Source organism: Symphalangus syndactylus, chromosome 18 (assembly GCF_028878055.3).
Source record: "Symphalangus syndactylus isolate Jambi chromosome 18, NHGRI_mSymSyn1-v2.1_pri, whole genome shotgun sequence".
In the NCBI taxonomy this organism is placed as follows: domain Eukaryota; kingdom Metazoa; phylum Chordata; class Mammalia; order Primates; family Hylobatidae; genus Symphalangus; species Symphalangus syndactylus.
This window is the reverse complement of record NC_072440.2, coordinates 62047263-62067510: the sequence shown is the minus strand read 5'-3', so window position 1 is coordinate 62067510 and position 20248 is coordinate 62047263. Positions and strand designations below refer to the sequence as shown.

General features: G+C 45.9%; 1 protein-coding gene across 6 annotated transcripts in view; it reads right to left on the bottom strand.

The window, feature by feature from the left end:
* Positions 1-20248, bottom strand: part of SGSM1 (small G protein signaling modulator 1) — a 121063-nt gene that overhangs the window by 70310 nt on the left and 30505 nt on the right. For all 6 annotated transcript variants that reach the window (XM_055254256.2, XM_055254253.2, XM_055254251.2 and 3 more), the window contains exons 3-8: positions 12248-12323; positions 9587-9749; positions 6957-7109; positions 2058-2125; positions 1691-1836; positions 1443-1574 (exon numbers count right to left, since the gene is read on the bottom strand). In XM_055254256.2, coding sequence (XP_055110231.1) covers positions 1443-1574; positions 1691-1836; positions 2058-2125; positions 6957-7109; positions 9587-9749; positions 12248-12323 — 738 coding nt within the window. The remainder of the gene's footprint in view (positions 1-1442; positions 1575-1690; positions 1837-2057; positions 2126-6956; positions 7110-9586; positions 9750-12247; positions 12324-20248) is intronic.

The following is a 20248-nucleotide window of genomic DNA, read 5'->3' as shown; positions in this document are numbered from 1 at the left end:
TAGATTTAGTTAAGAAATGGTGTATCTTAGCTGGGTGCAGTGGCTCACACCTGTAATCCCAGCACTTTGGGAGGCTGAAGCGGGCAAATCACAAGGTCAAAAGATTGATAATATCCTGGCTAACATGGTGAAACCCCATCTCTACTAAAAATACAAAAAATTAGCCGGGCGTGGTGGTGGGCATCTGTAGTCCCAGTTACTTGGGAGGCTGAGGCAGGAGAATGGTGTGAACCTGGGAGGCGGAGTTCACAGTGAGCCAAGATTGCACCACTGCACTCCAGCCTGGGCAACAGAGCAAGACTCTGTCTCAGAAAAAAAAAGAAAAGAAACTGTGTATCTTAAATTAATGGCTTCTTAGATTTGCGGCAATAGCGTTTTGTACCCATTGTGATGCAGATACAGAGGCTCAGAGGGAAAAGTGACTTGCTCAAGGTCACTCAGTGATTAAAACTGTGATTGCAGAGATGGAGTGGCTGATGGTTTTCCCTTTGCTTCCTCCCGCTGAGCCCAAACACCACAATGACCACGCAACCAAATGGCCCTGGGGAGGGGACAGCAAAAGGAGACACTGCATGAAGGCAGGAACTGCATATGCCTCACCTATCACCCATCCCTGCAGCCTAGCCATGTAATGGGGCAGAGAAGGTGACTGAGTGATGGCACTGACTGTGGCACCAGCTGGCCTGAATTCAAATCATAACTGTCTGTACCCTTACTTCACCTGGACAGCCCTCAGTATTACCATCTGATAATACTGAGGCCCGCAATAACAGTACCTGCCTCAAAGGGTCGTTGGGAGGTTTAAGAGTTAATACAGTTGAAAACATTTTGCCCAGTGCCTGACACATAGGAAGCATCAAGAAATATTGGCCATGAGAATGAAGATCTTGATAACATATGCACCTAGCACATAGCAGGTCCATGGAAATGTTTGCTGAATCAATGAGTGAGAACAAGAGCGAACAGATGGATAGAAGCCTGGGTATGCAGGTGAGTGAAGAGATGGACGGGAAAATAAATGGACAAATGGATGGATGGATGGATGGATGGATGGATGTAAAGATGGGTGGATGGGTGAATGTAAAGATGGGTGGATGGATGGATGTAAAGATGGTTGGATAGATGGATGTAAAGATAGGTGGATGGATGGATGGATGTGACATTGGGTGGATGGATGGATGTAACAATGGGTGGATGGATGGATGGATGGATGAGACAATGGGTGGATGGATGGATGTAACAATGGGTGGATGGATGGATGTAAGGATAGGTGGGTGTAAATATAGATGGACAGATGAATGAGTGTTGGGCGGGTGGATGTGTGCATGGGTGAGTGGATAAATGGATGAATGGATTGGCAACCTGAAGCCAGAGAGACCTCTTCCTCTATAACCTGGAGTGAGACCCTCAGTGCAAGATCTAGGCCCAAGATAACCTCTCACCGGCTGAACAAGAACGTTGTTTTTGCCATAGAGAAGGGTGGCACGGGAGTTCTGATGCAGGGACTCCACGTAGTCGCGGGCAGAGAGGGATGGCCGGTCATCCATGCTGCCACTGGAATGCCTCTTCTGGATCTGTTACAGCGTGAGGGGAGACAGAGGGATGAAGCCTAGGGTGACTTAGGGCTCCTACCCTGCTTCCTGCCCTCCTGCGAGGTCCCTCCCACAGCCCCACTGTCTACCCCACTCACACAGAGGGCTGGACGCTTGGTGGGTGAGTCCTGCCGCATGTGGGAGCTGTGGATGCGGTGCCTCTGGACCAGTTCGTCAGCCGAGGGATCAGTCCAGAAGTGATCTGCAGTCTTCATCTTGGTGTACTCTAGGGCACAGGGCCCCACTAAGGGGCATGTGGGGGCTGGGAACCCACTGCCCTGGAAAGTCCTCTCGCTTGTCTACCAGCAGATGGCCGCCCATCTCACTACCCCCGCCTCCAGTCAGCTAGAACAGTGGTGCATTTCCATGGGCAAGGCTGGACAGGGGTGAGAGAGTCCCGGAGGAGGTGCCCCTCAGACTCAAGACCACGGGTCTAGATGAAGCTCAGCGCACAGGACCACTTACCCAACAAAGATGCAAGGATGGGGCCGTCCACAGGGTCCATCAGGAGAGCTTCCTTCTCATAGTATTTACTAGCAAGAGGAGAAAATATGCAGGTTTGGATGGAGACCAGCAGAGGACGCACAATCCACAGACGAGAGTTCAATCCCCAGTGTCACTCAGTTACCACCCAGAGCCTCAGCTGCCCCATCTGTAAAATGGGGATAATAATAATATAGCTCATAGGGCTGACAGAAGGATTTTTTTTTTAAGATAAGGTCTTTCTCTGTCACACAGGCTGGAGTGCAGTTGCACAACCTCGAACTCCTGGGCTCAAGTGATCCTTCCACTTCAGCCTCCTAATTAGCTGGGGCTAGAGGCATGTGCCACCACTGGCTAATTTTTAAATTTTAAATTTTTGGTAGATACAGGGTCTCATTATGTTACCCAGGCTGGTCTTGAATTCCTGGTCTCAAGTGATCCCACCACCTTGGCCTCCAAAGCACTGGGAATACAGGCATAAGCCACCATGCCCAGCCTGTTGGAAGGACTTTTGAGAGAACCAAAAATTGAAGATATTTAGCGGAGTGCTCAGCATGTACCTCCTTAACACATGGTCATGATAGAGCCTTTATAATAGAAAGAATAATAATAATTGGCAGGTTGCGGAGGCCTGGCTGACTCTATCTGCCTCTACCACATCTCCCATTTGAGATAGGAAATGACTTAGAGGCTCAGATGATGTCTGCCCTTTTATTACTGGGGCAACCAAATGCTGTTTAACAGCAGTGGGTACTGAAAGGCTGTGTAACAGGCTTTCCTGCCTTGATAACTAATATTGAGAGTACTGGCCTGAGATGCTCAAAAATGCCCCTTGGGATCTGGCTCTGAAAAATAACAAGTGATGCCATCTGATATGGTTTGGCTTTGTCCCCACCCAGATCCCAACTTGAATTGTATCTCCCAGAATTCCTACATATTGTGGGAGGGACCCAGAGGGAGGTAACTGAATCATGGGGGCTGGTATTTCCCATGCTATTCTTGTGTTAGTGACTAAGTCTCACGAGATATGATGGGTTTATCAGGGGTTTCTGCTTTTGCATCTTCCTCATTTTTCTCTTGCCGCTGCCATGTAAGAAGTGCCTTTTGGCTGGGCGCAGTGGCTCACACCTGTAATCCCAGCACTTTGGGAGGCCAAGGCAGGTGGATCATGAGATCAGGAGATCGAGACCATCCTGGCTAACACGGTGAAACCCTGTCTCTACTAAAAGTACAAAAAAAAAAAAAAAAAAAAAAAAAAAGGAAAGAAAATTCGCCAGGTGTGGTGGCACCTGTAGTCCCAGCTACTCAGGAGGCTGAGGCAGGAGAATGGCACGAACCCGGGAGGTGGAGCTTGCAGTGAGTCAAGATGGCGCCACTGCACTCCAGCCTGGGCAACAGAGGGAGACTCCATCTCAAAAAAAAAAAAAAAAGAAGTGCCTTTTGCCTCCTGCCATGATTCTGAGGCCTCCCCAGACATGTGAAACTGTAAGCCAATTAAACCTCTTTTTGTTCCCAGTTTTGGGTATATCTTTATCAGCAGCATGAAAACGAACTAATACACCATCAATACAATGTTTGTGCTGAATGTTTTTGGAGTTGTTTGTTTGAATTATTGTGTAGTGGTTTCTAATTCCTTGAAAACTCACACAGTCTAGAAACAATTTCAGGATTGAAAAGGACCTTGTTCTGACCTCCCAAAGGATCTCAGGCCCACAGAGGGTAAGCGATTTATTTGCTGGAGGCCACAGAGCAGGCAGATACAGGCTTGGGCTGAGCCCACATGGCTCAGCTCTTGCCAACATACAGCAGGAAGTAAAGGACACAGGATCTGGAGTGAGACAGAGGGTGAGAACCCAGCTCTGCCTCTCCCTGCCTTGCTGTGTGTCGCTGGGCAAGTGACACCCCTCTCTGAGCTTTGGTCCTCAGCTGTAAAATCGGAGGAAGTATAGAACCCAAATGCCTGGATTGTTGGAAGGATTAAATGACAACTTGCTTACATAACACAGCACAGAACCCAACATCAGGAAACTCTCACAAAATGGTGGCAACATCATTGTAATCTTACCCCCCAAGAGTCTTCCATCAACTGGAATATTGTATGAGCCAGAATTGACATGCTTTGGACTTATTCAATATCAAGGTTGTACATTTTGGTGTCAAATCTGAAGATAATACATCAAGACACTTTTCACTTTGCCATCACTCAGTTTCTAAAAATCAGCAGAATTATACGATCAAAAACCTTGAACATGCTGCCTCAAAAATTAGCAAGTAGGGGTCTCCAAATAAATAAAAAATGACCAGGCACAGTGGCTTATGCTTGTAATCCCAGCACTTTGGGAGGCCAAAGTGGGAGGATCACCTGAGGCCAGGAGTTCGAGACCAGTCTGCCCGATACGGTGAAACCCTGTTTCTGCTAAAAATACTAAATTAGCCAGGAGTGGTGGTGCATGCCTGTAAAACCAGCTACTTGGGAGGTTGAAGCATAAGAATCGCTTGAACACGGGAGGCGGAGGTTGCAGTGAGTCAAGACTGCACCATTCTACTCCAACCTGGGCGACAGTGAGACTCCATCTCAAAAAATAAAAATAAATTTAAAAATTAGCAGGTAGAGTTGGAACCGAGGTATGACTGTAAAAAGTAGCTGAAGGGAGTTTCTTTGGGGTGATGAGGTTTATTATTATTATTTTTTTTTTTTTTTTTTTTGAGACGGAGTCTTGCTCTGTCGCCCAGGCTGGAGTGCAGTGGCATGATCTCGGCTCACTGCAAGCTCCACCTCCCGGGTTCACGCCATTCTCCTGCCTCAGCCTCTCCGAGTAGCTGGGACTACAGGGGCCCACCACCACGCCTGGCTAATTTTTTTGTATTTTTTAGTAGAGACGGGGTTTCACCGTGGTCTCGATTTCCTGACCTCGTGATCCACCCGCCTCGGCCTCCCAAAGTGCTGGGATTACAAGCGTGAGCCACCGCGCCCGGCCGATGAGGTTTATTTTGGAATAATTCTGTATCCTGATGGTGATGTGGGTTATATGAAACTATACATGTCTTAAAAGTTTCATAGAACTGTATAAAAAAATTCAGTACATATAAAAATTAATGAAATCCAAAAAAGTTTTGCGGTTAGTTAATAGTATTGTACCAATGTCAATTTCCTGGTTTTGATCATTGCACTATGGGTATGTAAAATGTTATCATTGGGGTTAGGCAATTAGTACTTTCTGTACTAATTTTGCAGCTTCTATGTAAATCTACATTTAAAATAAAAAGTTGAAATGGAAAAAAAGCAGGTTGCCATTGCTTCTCAAATAATTACTAATTCCCTTTGACCAACTTAATCAGCAGGTCATATGCTCAAGGTCATACGCCAAAGGCAATAATTAAAGAGGCCCAGAAACCTTCATGGGGCAGGAGGCAGAGACATGTTACTACTAGAAGGTAAATAGTGAACTGGAGATCCAGAGCTTGGATTTCTTGCAGTTTCTCTCCTGTCTCTAGGCCTCTGCACCTGCTATTCCCTCCACCAGAAACACTTTGTTCCCCATCCCATCACCTGGCTAATGCCTCCGTGCTCTTCAAATGGAAGCTTAACTGTTGCGCCATCCAGGACACTTTCCCTGACCACCGGGAGAAAATTATCAACAACATCACGCCCCCTTGGAACATCCATCATGTATTATCGGCATGACTGTTGGCTGGTTTTCCTTGCAAGCACGTGAACTTCATGAGAAGAGGGACTTTTCTCTCCACTTTCATGCATATTTTCCTTGCAAAGGGGCGAAGAATGATAATAAAAACATCCACTGTGTGAAGATGTGGTTAAGCCAGCACTTTCATATTCTGAAAGATGGAGAGATTCTGAGATTTCTCTCTCTCTCTCTCTCTCTCTCTCTCTCCCTTCCTGCCACCTCTTGGGGGCTGGAGAGACATGCTGGCCACAAGGAGTGTCAGATGATAAATTCTTCCATGGCTCCTCACTGCTCTTGCGATGATATACAAGCTCTGTAACATGACAGGCATCACCACTGTATCCCTGACGTCTAGCTTAATGCCAGTACACAGCAGGTCCTCATTAAATATTTGCTGGATGAATGAATGCATGGATGAATGGTTACCCAAGAGGGCTCATACTATAAAACTTTCACATCAGATTAATCTAAGCTAGTGGAGAAAATGTAAAAAGGCTCACCATGCATTTTCTCTCTTTTTTTTTTTTGAGATGGAGTCTCGCTCTGTTGCCCAGGCTGGAGTGCAGTGGCGCGATCTTGGTTCACTGCAAGCTCTGCCTCCTGGGTTCACGCCATTCTCCTGCCTCCGCCTCCTGAGTAGCTGGAGCTACAGGTGCCCACCACCACGCCTGGCTAATTTTGGTTTTGTATTTTTAGTAGAGACGAGGTTTCACCGCATTAGTCAGGATGGTCTTGATCTTCTGACCTCGTGATCTGCCCGCCTCGGCCTTCCAAAGTGCTGGGATTACAGGCATAAGCCACTGTGCCTAGCCTCACCATGCATTTTCAAAATGCTGCATATTCACCAAATTCCCTTATCACTTCTGTGGAGTATTGGGAATCCCCATGCCATTTACCAAAAGAGATAACAGGCACAGAGAGGCTAAGCGATTCTCTAGGGACACACATTTATTGAGTGGAGTAATCCACAGAAGAAGGAAGAAACCCGGGATCCCTATACTCCACCCTAAATCCGAAGACCTTGCACTGCCATTAAGCTCTTGAATCTACCCAAGTTTCCAAGCATTTAATCACTTTCAAATTTAGTGGCTGTCAAGGGGAAAAAGCAAGCAGCTTTGTGCCAGGGGGTGCAACGCCCACAATGGCCGGCAGGTGGGGGCAGAGCATGGCCAGGTGTCAGGTCTTTCCCTCTCACCTGCTGTTTTCCACAAGGTAATGCACAATTTTGTCCAGGACCTTCTCAAACAAGGCCGTGCGAATCCACAGATGCTTGATGGCAAGTGGGGACAAGTTGGGCAGCTTCGGCAGCTTCCGCACATTCTCCTGGAGGCCCTGGATCTGGTTTCTCCTTCAAGACCAATAAAAGAGGGGAATAGATACAAGAGCAAATCTACACCGGACTGTCAATAGGCAAATGAGAGAATGTTCAATCTCTCGGGAAAATGAAGGAATGGCAGCTAAACAAGAAGAGCCCACGTTGCTGCTAGCAAGCTGGTCAGGAGTTGAAAAAATAATAATACCCAGTGAGTGTGCAGATGTGGTTAAACAAGACACTTTCCTAGGGCAAGCCAGATTCTCATACTGATACCCCCCGCCTCTCTCTCCTGGAAAGGAGTGCTGGCCAAGAAGAGTTTGGAGTGTAGATCCTTTATTGGGTCCCCAGTGCCCTTGGGAAGCAAGCTCTTCAACATGACCGGCAGACAGCTCCAAGACCTTGCCCCACTCACCTCTCCAGCAATCTCCTTACCACTAACCCTTATGACTCCGTGATCCAGCCAGACAGAGATATGTGCAGATGCCTGAGGCCACCAGAGTCTCATCTGAAGCCTTTCTCTGGGCTGCCGCTTCTTCTGGGTTCCTTCCCCACCCATTCCCAGGCTGATCCCTCTCACTCTTTAGTCTCAGCGAGGGCATTGCCTCCTACATACAGGAAGCCCTCTTGGACCAACCAAAGCTGGTCTGTGCTCTGTCAGCCTCTGGAGCTGAGCTCCCTGCTCACTTTTCCGTCTTCCCCTCCATGCTGTGATCTTGAGGATATGAAATTGGCAACTCATTTTTTTTGTTGTTTTGAGACGGAGTTTCACTCTTGTTGTCCAGGCTGGAGTGCAATGGCACAATTCAGCTCACCGCAACTTCTGCCTCATGGGCTCAAGTGATTCTCCTGCCTCGGCCTCCCAAGTAGCTGGGATTACAGGCATGCACCACCATGCCCAGTTAATTTTGTATTTTTAGTAGAGACGGGGTTTCTCCATGTTGGTCAGGCTGGTCTCGAACTACCAACCTCAGGTGATCTGCCCACCTTGGTCACCCAAAGGGCTGGGACTACAGGCGTGAGCCACTGCACCCGGCTGCAAGTCATTTTTTTAAAAAAATAAAATACTTATTAAGAGTCTACCTGTGGCAAGCATTGGTCCTCTTCATTTCTGTATCTCCAGGGCCCAGCACAGTGGCGGACATATACAGGAGGCTTAGTAAATGTTTATGAATGAGTGATTGCATATATGAATAAATGCTTCTCCCTTACCACTTGCACAGGCATCTCTAATTCCTCTATTAGGAGGTCACTCCCAGTGTTGTGGAAGGCCCATGACAAATCTAATCCTTTAAGAAGTTATCTGCAAACACCTGGGAACTTAGCAGATGGACTAGAAGGTACTCAAAGACCAGTTGGCTGAGCAGTCATTCCAAATGGGAGTTGACAGAGCCAAATCCTGAGCTCTGACCACCATACCGTTCTGGCCAGCAGCCCTGGGCAGGCAGGGCCTGAAACGCAAGGAAAGGGTCATTCTCATCCAGTGAAGTGGAGTGACCACCCACAGCAGAGACTGCAAACATAGGACACGCTTGTGTCTTCCGTGCCTTTGCCCTTGACAGACATGACCAATCAATCCATGTGCTTTTCCCCAGAACACCCAATCACAGCTTCAGAATCACAGCACATTCATCTGGGAAGCCACCAGCACCAAATTTGTTGCCAGGAGTTGAAATCAAATTTGTCATTCCCTGACCAGGCTGTAGACTGGGGGTTTGGCTGTGTGGACAAGACCTCCTAGGGAGTGGCTGTGGCTGAAGGTGCTCACATGCACACACTCTGTCCATGAGCCTCCCTCTAACACCACCAGCCACCAAGATGAGGGAGGGAAGCCATCTCCCCCATTCAAAGGTTACTTCAATATGACAGTTTTTTTTTTAACTTCTAATCAGTGTATTTGAATGTGTTATAATATGCCTATTGATATGAGGCCCTCATGTCTGGTCCGTGCAGACAGAGACCATATTGGTTCTATCAAACTTTGGTTGCCTTGCATTTAGAACAGGCTGTGGGTACTAGCAGGCACTCACTCAACAATCATTTCCTGGGCATCTACCAGGTGCTAGACACTGGCCCAGATGCTTGAGACATAATGGTAGAAAACAGATCTAGTTGCCTACTCTCATGAAGTTCTGCATCAAGTGAGACAGACAGACAGACAACAATCAAACAAACCTGACATGAATAACTACAGATAGCCAATCAACAACAACTGGGAGGGAAATAAACACGGTGATATGGAAGAGAAGATGGAGTGAGGGTTGGAATTTTCAGAGCTAACGGAAGGTCTGAATGATGACAAGAAAGCAGCCACGGACGATCAGATGGGTGAGTCTGGTGGAGGGTGTGGCACATGCAAAGACCCTGGGCTGGGAAAGAGTCTGGTGGGTTTGAGGAGCAGGATGGAGACTGAAGAGAGTGCCAGGGGTTGCAGGCTCTCTCGGGACCCAGGGAGGACTGTGGACTATTCTCTGGGGAGCTGCTCCCACCTGTGCCCCATGCTTTGCACTCACGCGCTCTCGATCAGCTGCTCCAGGTCTTGCACCTTGCGGCTCAAATCCTCAGCCGGTGGGAAGTTCTTGCCCACTTTCATAAAGAGGGCTGCGATCTTATTGCTGCGTAGGAAGCCGGCTGCCCGCCGCCGAAGCCCGTGCAGAACGCAGGCCTCCACAGCCGCTGCAGGGACATGGCAGTCAGCAGACCCTGCCCTGCCCACGCTCTCCAGCACCCAGCATGTCCCAGAGCTTCTGTCAGACACTGGAACCTTGGAGAGCCCTCTCAAACTTCTTACCTTCTGTCTTACCCCAGAGACAGGGAGCTCACACTTGTATAGGTGCATAATCAATGTTTATTGAAAAAGTGACTATATAAGAAGTACTCATTAGGCATCTGCTGGGTGTTGGATAATTGTTAAGATTTACCTTTCCTAATTCTTGTGACAAAACCCATCAAGTAAGAGCTCTAAAGAGCAAACCAGCGCTCTCAGGGGGCAGAGCTTGACCAAGGTTATGCTACGTGCAAGGAGAAATATTGAGAAGTTTTGGTCTCATCACCATGGTTTTTTGTTTTTGTTTTTTTGAGTTAGAAAACACTTTGTTTTGAATGAATGATCAAATATTGCCTAATCTCAGGCCAGGCGCAGTGGCTCACGTCTGTAATCTCAGCACTTTGGGAAGCCAAGGCGGTGGATCTGGGACATGCTGGGTGCTGGAGAGCGAGGTCAGGAGATCGAGACCATCCTGGCTAACACAGTGAAACCCCATCTCTACTAAAAATATAAAAAATTAGCCGGGCGTGGTGGCAGGCGCCTGTAGTCCCAGCTACTCGGGAGGCTGAGGCAGGAGAATGGCGTGAACCTGGGAGGTGGAGCTTGCAGTGAGCTGAGATCGTGCCACTGCACTCCAGACTGGGCGTCAGAGCGAGACCTCGTCTCAAAAAAAAAACCCCAAAACAACAAACAAACAAAAAAGCAAATATTGCCTAATTTGCCCATAGATTTAAAATATTCGAGGAGATGATCTCTTAGATATCTTAATTTTAACTTACATATGCAGTACTTCTCATTTGCTTATGGTGATGTAAGTGAACTGTCTGTTCAGGCTTTGCAGACATTGTTTAATCCTTCCTGACAATGGCTTATAAGAAACAATGGACAAAAGAAACCTCGAGGAGATTCTTTAGGCTTCATTTAGTGCCATCAAATTTCTCCCACCCAAATACTTTTGACTAGAGCTACCGAATTATTACACTATTTTTATTACCTTTATTCCTCTAAGTTAACTGGTAGGTATGCTAGCAAGTCTTAAGATGGACATGCATATAATTTTATTTGGAAATAAAAATATTCAGAAACACATAAAAAGCTGGGAATACATATATATGTATATATACACATACATATATGTATATAATTATGTGCATGTGTGTATGTGTGTATAGCTATATGTTTAAATAAACACATCCCACTTAAAAAAAAAATAAGATCTTCATTTTGGGAAGCCAAGGAGAGAGGAATGCTTGAACCTAGGAATTCAAGACCAGCCCTGACAACATGGCAAGACTCCATCTTCACAGAAAATTTTAAAATTAGCCAGCTGTGGTGGCACATACTTGTGGTCCCAGCTACTCGGGAAGCTGAGGTGGGAGGAACGCTTGAGCCCAGGAGGTTGAGGCTGCAGTGAGCTGTGATTGCGCCACTGCACTCCAGCCTGGGTGACAGAGTGAGATCCTGTCTCAAAAAAAAAAAAAAAAAAAAAAAAAAGAAAGAAAGTAAAGAAAAAGAAAGATCTTGCCCAAAGTCAATCACAAGAAAGCGGCAGAGGTGGATCCAGGTCTGCCTGGCTGAAGAGAGGGTGAACTGAGGTCCTTGCCTCCCGGGTCACGGGGGGTGCTCAGCATGTTGTGAGCCCCGTGGGGTGGTGCCCCCAGCCATTTGGACGGCAGCTGATGGGCTGGCCAGCTCTCCTAGCTCAGGCCTCTCCAGAGGACCAAGATCACGGGAGGGGAATTAGAACATGTCCTTCATTATGAGACACTCCAATTATTAAATTAAGACATTTTCAGGGAGACAGAAAGACTCCCACTTCTATGTACACACTGATTATCCTGACCTCAGAGACACTCAGACCCCCTCTCTAGCCATTCTCAAAGTACAGCAAAAGCCTAGCCATGGGGTTATTTCCAGAAGCTTGTGAGCAGAGCTGATTCAAGGAGACTTGTCTGAGTCATGCTCTGAGCCCTCGCCCTGCCTTCTTTGCTGAGCCAGATGGATGTGACCCTACAGGATGTGTCACGGGCTCTTAGTTCCCTTTTTTAAAAAGTCCTCATCTACCCTCTCCCTTTACCTAGCAATAGCCACAGGCAGAGTGAGGGACAGGGAGCCCATTCCTCAGAAGCAAGACTGTGTGTCACTTGGGGCGTGGTCGGTGTGAATGGTGCCTATAGGAAGACAATCAACCCCTCCGGTGTTAACCACACTGACCTCTTCGTGGAGTACAGAAGTCATTTTTAATTGTTTCTCTACACTGTTCTGTACTTTCAAATTCTCCAGTCGAGTCCCCCTCTGGAATCCAAAACTAACTTCAGAGTCATAAAGCAAAACAGTGGCTCAAAGACGCCACTTCCCCAAGGCAGCCCACAGAGAAAGAAGCCACTTTCCCAGGCCACAGACTCACCACAGAAGGAGATGATGTGGCTGCTGTCTTCGTGGACAAACTTGCGTGTCACAGCCTCCTCCATGATCTGCTTCACCTGGAAGGCAGAGGTGACCGGAGGGGAAGAGGTCCAAGGTGACCAAGGTGACCTGGGTGTAGGTGCCCCAAAAGGGCTGCATTGCTCCCCAGAAGGCCTTTCAGGCTGTTTGGGATGTTTTGATATCTGCTTTCCTTCCCCCTCCTCGCCTTGTCTTTTGGAGGTCTGAGGCCTGTCACAGCTCCACGCTTCTCATTTTATCAATTATTTGTTCAGGTTCTTCGCACAGCGGGCTGCTGCTTCTCTTAGACATCTCACAAAACGTCATCTCCTTTCCTGACCACACTGTCTAAGGCAGACCCCTCCCCAATCCCATCTCCTATTTTAGTTCCTGTAGGGCACTCACCATTCTCATTCTTTTTTTTTTTTTTTAGACAAAGTTTCGCTCTTGTTGCACCGGCTGGAGTGCAATGGCATGATCTCGGCTCACCGCAACCTCCACCTCCCAGGTTCAAGCCATTCTCCTGCCTCTGCCTTCTGAGTAGCTGGGATTACAAGCGCCTGCCACCACGTCTAGCTAATTTTTCTATTTTTAGTAGAGACGGGGTTTCACTATGTTGTCTTGAACTCCTGACCTCAAGTGATCTGCCCGCCTCGGCCTCCAAAAGTGCTGGGATTACATGTGTGAGCCACCGTGCCCAGTCTACCACTATTCCCATTCTGTTTGTTGATTTGTTGACCGTCTGTCTCTCCCTTCTAGAATTTAAGTTCCACAAGGGCAGAACCTTCATCTGCCTCATTCACTGCTGAATTTGCACAGCCTAGAACAGTGCCTGGCACAGGGCAGATGCTCAATCAACATTTTCTAAATGACTGGATGAATGAATGAATCAGTGTATGAATGAATGAATGAATAAGATATATAAAGGAATCAAGAAAGTGCAGGGTAAAAAACCTGCCCTGGAATCAGGTAGACCTGAGTTCAAATCCCTGCTTGGAGACCTCCCAAGTGGGTTTCTGATCTTATTTTGGGAAATGGATGCTCAGCAACATGAAGGCACTTACCCAGGGAGGCAGAGCTGGCTATCAGAGACAGGTTCCAGCTCGAGGCAGACACTCAGGCTGTGTGCTCTTCCCAGCGCACTCGCTCACTCAAGAATTGTCACCTGAGTGCCTCTAATGTGCCAGGCACGGGGACACAGTGCCAAAGGGCAGCTGTGCCTCTCTGCTCTTGGTGTTGATCCTCTGGCAGCCTGAACACCCTTCTGCTCCACTAGATTCTGGGCCCGATTCTGCCCAGAGTCATTGTGGGATTTAAGCAAAGTCTGTCTCCTCTCTGGGCCTCAGTTACCCCACTTTGAGGTTGAGGAGGTTGGAAAACACAATCCAAAAGGCCTGTTCCAGCTCTCTATCACCCTGAGGGTTCTGATGTTGGGGTAAATAAAGCAAAGTTCTGAGTTACCCCCACCAAGTGGGTTCCCACACCCTTTCCCACTGTCCTGTGGCCCATGCAGACTCCACCAGGCCAGCACATCCATGCATCCATCTGAGAGCTGTCCCAGGCCCTCCCTGCCGGCTCTCCCTGCCTTCTGGTTACCTCCTGGAGATGAACACAGAGTTCGGTGCATCCCTGTCCACCTTCTCTGCAGAAACACATGGTAGTGTCCCCCCAGAGCTGGCTCACCGACCCCACCCCACACAACCAAATCAGCACCAGCGCTGTGAACAGCCCTGGATCTCAACGCTCCGCCAACTCCAAGCTGGGCATTGCCTGCAGCATTTCTAACCCTGAAAACTATCTAAGGAGGCCCATGAGAAGTTGGCTTCATTTTGCAGATGTGGAAACTGAGTTTCATGGAGGCAAACTGGCCCACTCAAGGTCACAGAGTAGGAAGGAGCAGAGTAGAAATTCAAACTTATCACTTTCTTTTTTTTTTCTCCCATCATGGCTCCTGCTGCTGTATCTTGGCTCCTCCCACTATTAGCTGTGTTTCCTAAGGCAAATCATGTCACTTCTCTGAACCTTAGTTTTCTCCTTGGCTAAAAAGTTTATGGAAACAGCACCAGCTTCAAGGCACTTGGGAAGGCTGAACAAGATAATGATCATCATGTGCTGAGCACAGAACCTGGCACGCAATAAATGTCTGCAAAGTGTGCTGCAAATAAATGTCAGCTGCATGCAGGTCATCAGCTCTGCCTGAAACCTTACCTGGCCTCCCATCACCATTATTTTGGCCCCGGCTGGAATGTCACCGGTTCAGGACATCAAATTCCCCTGCTTGGGTTCCTAGAGAAGCTGCTCTTGAAACACCCATCAGACGTGTGACATTTGGTCAATACTTGTTTTCCCTGCCAGGCTCTGATCCCCATGAGGGCAAGCACTCTGTGTTTCCTTGCTTTATGGCTATGGTGTCAACAACTACCTCGAGTTCCAGCACATGCTATGTACTCAATAAAGTTCTCTTTGGAAAATCAATGGCTCAAAGAATCATGATTGACCTCAGGCTTTGGTAGAGTATTTTATTTGAAAAATATATATATATATATTTTCTTATAACCATAATTGTGGATAATAGAGCAGTAACATTATTATCCCTATTTGTCAGAGGAGGAAACAGAGGCCCAGAGAGGTGGAGTAATCTGTCTGGGGTCACACAGCTAATGAGGACTGAATTTGGCATTTGGACCCAGGTTTGTCTGACACCAGGGGCTGAGCTCCTTCTGCAACATGTCATGAAGCCCACGTGGTCTCAGAGTGTTTGCACACCTCTCTCCCCTCTGCAGGAATCTGCCTCTTTCTTTCCTTTGCTCCTTCCTCTAAGGCAGGACACGGTGATGCTGAGAAACTGCCAGAAGGCAGTTGCCAAGCACCCAGACCCTGATGACATTTGGGAATATAGCAACAGAGCGAGTGAGTCCAGGCTTAGTCGTAGATGGTAGAGGACTGTCAGGAGGCATTGGGGGTGGGGAGTCCAGGCAGCTGGGTCAGGAGCACTTTCATGAATGTACATGGTTAAGAACTGAGAATTTGGGGACAGGCAGACCTGGGTTCAAATCCTGGATGAGCCACTTATCACAACTTGGGCAAATTCCTTTACCCCCTTAGGACAACAGTACTTGGGAGGCAGAGGTTGCAGTGAGCCGAGATCGTGCCACTGCACTCCAGCCTGGCGATAGAGCAAGATTCCATCTCAAAAACAAAAAACAAAATACAAAAAAAAGCAGCACCAACTTCTAAAGATTCAGTCAAATATGTTGGTTGTACCTTCAAAATGTCCTCAGATTCCAACCATTTCTCAGCCCCTCCACCACCACCTCCCGGTCCAAGTCACCATCACCTCTCCCCTGAATCAATGCTGTAGACTCTTACTGGTCTCCCTGCATCCACTTCTAAGAAGCTCATTTTAATACAGCCAGAAGGATCTCGTTAAAAGGTAAGTCAATAGAACAACCAGACAGAATATCAATAAGGAAACAGAGACCTTGAGCAACACTATAAACCAACAACTGGACTTAACAGATATGTACAGAACACTCCACCTAACGATGGCAGGATGCCCACTTTTCTCAAGTGCACATGGAACATTCTCCAGGACAGAGAATATCTTAGGATACAAAACTAGTCATCATAAATTTTTTTAAAAAATGAAATCATATAAAGCATCTTTCTCATTCACAATGGAATGAAACAAGAAATCAACAGCAGAAGGAAAACTAGAAAACCCACAAATAAGAGTCGTAAACAACGTACTCTTAAATAACAAATGGGTCAAAGAAGAAATCTCAAGGGAAATTAGAAAATATATCAAGATAAATAAAAACAAAAACACGGCCAGGTGCGGTGGCTCACACCTGTAATCCCAGCACTTTGGGAGGCCAAGGCGGACGGATCATGAGGTCAGGAGATCGAGACCATCCTGGCTAACACGGTGAAACCCCGTCTCTACTAAAAATACAAAAAAAAAAAAAAAAATTAGCCGGGCGCGGTGGCAGGCGCCTGTAATCCCAGCTACTCAGGAGGCTGAGGCAGGAGAATGGTGTGAACCTGGGAGGAGGAGCTTGCAGTGAACCGAGATAGCGCCACTGCAGTCCAGCCTGGGTGAAAGAGTGAGACTCCGTCTCAAAAAAACAAAACAAAACAAAACACACAACATGGCCAATAAAAACAAAAACACAATATGGGCTGCTATAAAAGCAGTGCTAAGAAGGAACTTACAGCTGGAAATGCTTACATTAAAATAAGAAAGATCTCAAAGAAACAAGTTACCTGCACACCTTAAGGAACAAGAAAAAGAAGAACAAACCAAATCCAAAGCTAGCAGAAAGAAGGAAACAATAAAGATTAGGCTGGGCATGGTGGCTCACACCTGTAATCCCAGCACTTTGGGAGGCTGAGGTGGGCGGATTACTTGAGGTCAGGAGTTCAAGACCAGCCTGGCCAACATGGTGAAACCCCACCTCTACTAAAATACAAAAATTAGCTGGGCATGATGGTGGATGCCTGTAATCCCAGCTATTTGGGAGACTGAGGCGGGAGAATTGCTTGAACCTGGGAGGTGGAGGCTGCAGTGAGCCGAGATCACACTATTGCACTTCAGCTTGGGTGACGGAGTGAGACTCCCTCTCAAAATATATACATAAAAATTAAAAATTAAAAAATTGAAAAATAAAGATTAGAGCAGCCATAAATGAAAGACAATTAAAAAACAGAGAAAACTGACAAAATCAAGAGATGGTTTGCCTAGGCCAGGCGTGGTGGCTCACGCCTGTAATCCCAGCACTCTGGAAGGCAGAGGCGGGCGGATCACAAGGTCAGGAGATTGAGACGATCCTGGCTGACACAGTGAAACCCCGCCTCTACTAAAAAAATACAAAAATTTAGCCGGGCACAGTGGCGGGCGCCTGTAGTCCCAGCTACTAGGGAAGCTGAGGCAGGAGAATGGTGTGAACTCGGGAGGCAGAGAGTGAGCTGAGATCACGCTACTGCATTCCAGCACTCCAGCCTGGGTGACAGAGTAAGACTCCATCTCAAAAAAAAAAAAAAAAAAGAGAAAGAGATGGTTTGTCCAAAAGATCAACAAAATTGACAAACTGTTAGCAAGATTGACTAAGAAAAAAAAGAATTCTCAAAATTAAAATCAGAAATGAAAATGAGGACATTACAACTGATGCCATAGAAAAAAACATTATAAGAGAATACTATAAACAAATAAATTTATGCCAACAAATTGGATAACCTAGATAAGATGAATAAATTCTTAGAAATACACAATATACAAACTAAATCATGAATAGAAAATTTTAACAGACTATCATAGCAGGGAGATGCTATCAGTAAGCTAAAACCTCCCAACAATGAGAAGCCCAGGACCACATGGCCTCACTGCTGAATTCTACCAAACATGAAAATAATTAAACTAATTCTTCTCAAATTCTTCCAAAAATATTAAAGAGGCAGGAACACTTCGAAACTCATTTTATAAGGTCAGGGCTACCCTGAAACCAAAGCCAGTCACAAAAAAACTGCAGACCAATATCTATGATAAATATGCATGCAAGAATCCTCAACAAAATACTAAAAACAGAATTCAACAGCATACTAAAAGAATATGGTCGGGCACTGTGCAGTGGCTCATGCCTATAATCCCAGCACTTTGGGAGGCTGAGGCAAAAGGATCACTTTGGCCTAGGAGTTTGAAACCAGTCTGGGCAACACAGTGAAACCCCACTTCTACAAAAAAATACAAAAATACAAAAACTAGCCAGGCACGGTGGCATGTGCCTGCAATCCAGCTACTTGAGAGGCTGAGGTGGGAGGATAGCTTGAGCCCAGGAGGTTGAGGCTGCAGTGAGCTGTGATCACACCACTGCACTCCAGCTTGGGCAAATGAACAAGACTCTTATCTCAAAATAAAAACAAGACAAATAAATGGAAAGGCATCCTCTGTTTATGGTTTACAAGACTTCATATTGCTAAAATGTTGATATTACCAAAGTAATTGACAGATTTAATGAAATTTCTATCAAAATCCCAATGGTGCTTTTTTTTCCAGAAACATAAATATCTATCTTAAAATTAATATCAAGGAACATATCACGGAACCCTAACTACCAAACAGTCTTGAAAAATAATCTTGAAAAATCTTCAACAAGAAGAATGAAGTTCGAGGTCTCATACTTCCTGATTTAAAAACTTATAACAAAACTACAGAAATCAAAACAGTCTGGTACTGGCGTTAAAAAAAAACACACATTTAGACAAATGGAATAGAGAGCCTAGAACTAAAACCTCACATATATAATCAAATGATTTTTGTCAAGGGTGCCATGCCCATTCAAAGAAGAAAGTGAAACTGACCCAACTGCCCCATAAACTGTTCTTTTTGATAAACATAGAAATTGACCCTTGTGGTCTTAAAAAGCTTGAAACTTATATTTATCTGAGTTCCTTCCTCAGAGAATTTCAGGCCTCTCGAAAAAAGTATCAAAGAACTGAAACTCACCAGATCACAGACGGGAGGGAACCCCCTCATTCACCATGATTGCTTCCTTGTCGCTCCCTAGTTCTTATTTTCTTACACATTGTTGCATTTCTTCCCAGCTATATAAACACCTAGTTTTAGTCAGTCAGGGAGATGGATTTGAGACTGAGCTCCCTTCTCTTCAGCTGCAGCACCCGATTAAAGCCTTCCTTGGCAATACTTGTCATCTCAGTGATTGGCTTTCTGTGCAGTGAGCAGCAGGACCTAGACCAAACCCCTGGTGTTTTGGTAACAAAGGGATAGTCTTTTCAACAAATGGTGTTGGGAAAACTGGATAGCTATATAGAAAATAATAAAATTGGACCCTTACCTTATATACCACATACAGAAATTAAAGTAAAATGGACCAAAGACTTCAATACAAGCTAAAACTATAAAAATCCTACAAGAAAACAGGGGGAAAGCTTCATGACATTGGATCTGACAATGATTTCTTGGATATGACACCAAATGCATGAGCAACAAAATTAAAAATAGGTAAACTGGACAGCAAAGTTAAAACCTTTTGTGGAACAAAGGACAAAATAAACAGAGTGAAAACAGCAACCCGTGAAATAGAACAAAATATCTGCAAATCATATATGTGATAAAGGGTTCGTGTCCAGAATATACGAAGAACTGCAACTCAACAACAAACAGTTGAATTCAAAAATAGACAAAGGACTTGAATAGGCATTTCTCTGAAGAAGATATGCAAATGATGAACAAGCACATGGAAAGATGCTTAATGTCATTAATCATTAGGGAAATGCAAATCAAAACCACAAGGAGATACCACTCACACCTATTAGGATGGCTGCTATGAAAAAACAGTAAGTGTTGGTGGGGATGTGGAGAAACTGGAACCCTTGTGCAATGATCAGAAGGTGAAATGGTGCAGCTGCTACGGTAGACAGTATGGTGGTTCTTCAAAAGATTAACCATACAATTAGCATATGATCCAGTCATTCCATTTCTGGGCATACACCCAAAAGAACTGAAGGCAAAGTCTCAAAGTCTTATTTGTATACCCACGTTCACAGCAGTATTATTCACAGTAGCCAAATGGTGGGAGCAACACAAGTGTCCATCGATGGCTGAATGGATAGACAAAATGTGGTCTACACACACAATGGAATACTATCCAGCCTTAAAAAAGAAGGAAATTCTGACACATGCCAAAATATGAATGAACCTTGAGGACATTGTGCTAAGTGAAACAATCTAGACGCAAAACAACAAATGCTGCATGATTCCACTTATAAGAGGTACTTAGAGTAGTCAAATTTAAAGAGAAAGAAAGGAGAATGGTGGTTGCCAGGGGCTGGGGAGAGGAGAAATGGAGAGGTATTATTTAATGGGTATAGAGTTTATCTTTTGAAAAGAGATCTGGAGGTTGGCATACAAGAATGTAAATGCACTCAAGACTGAATTGTACACTTAAAAATGGTTAAGAAGGCACAT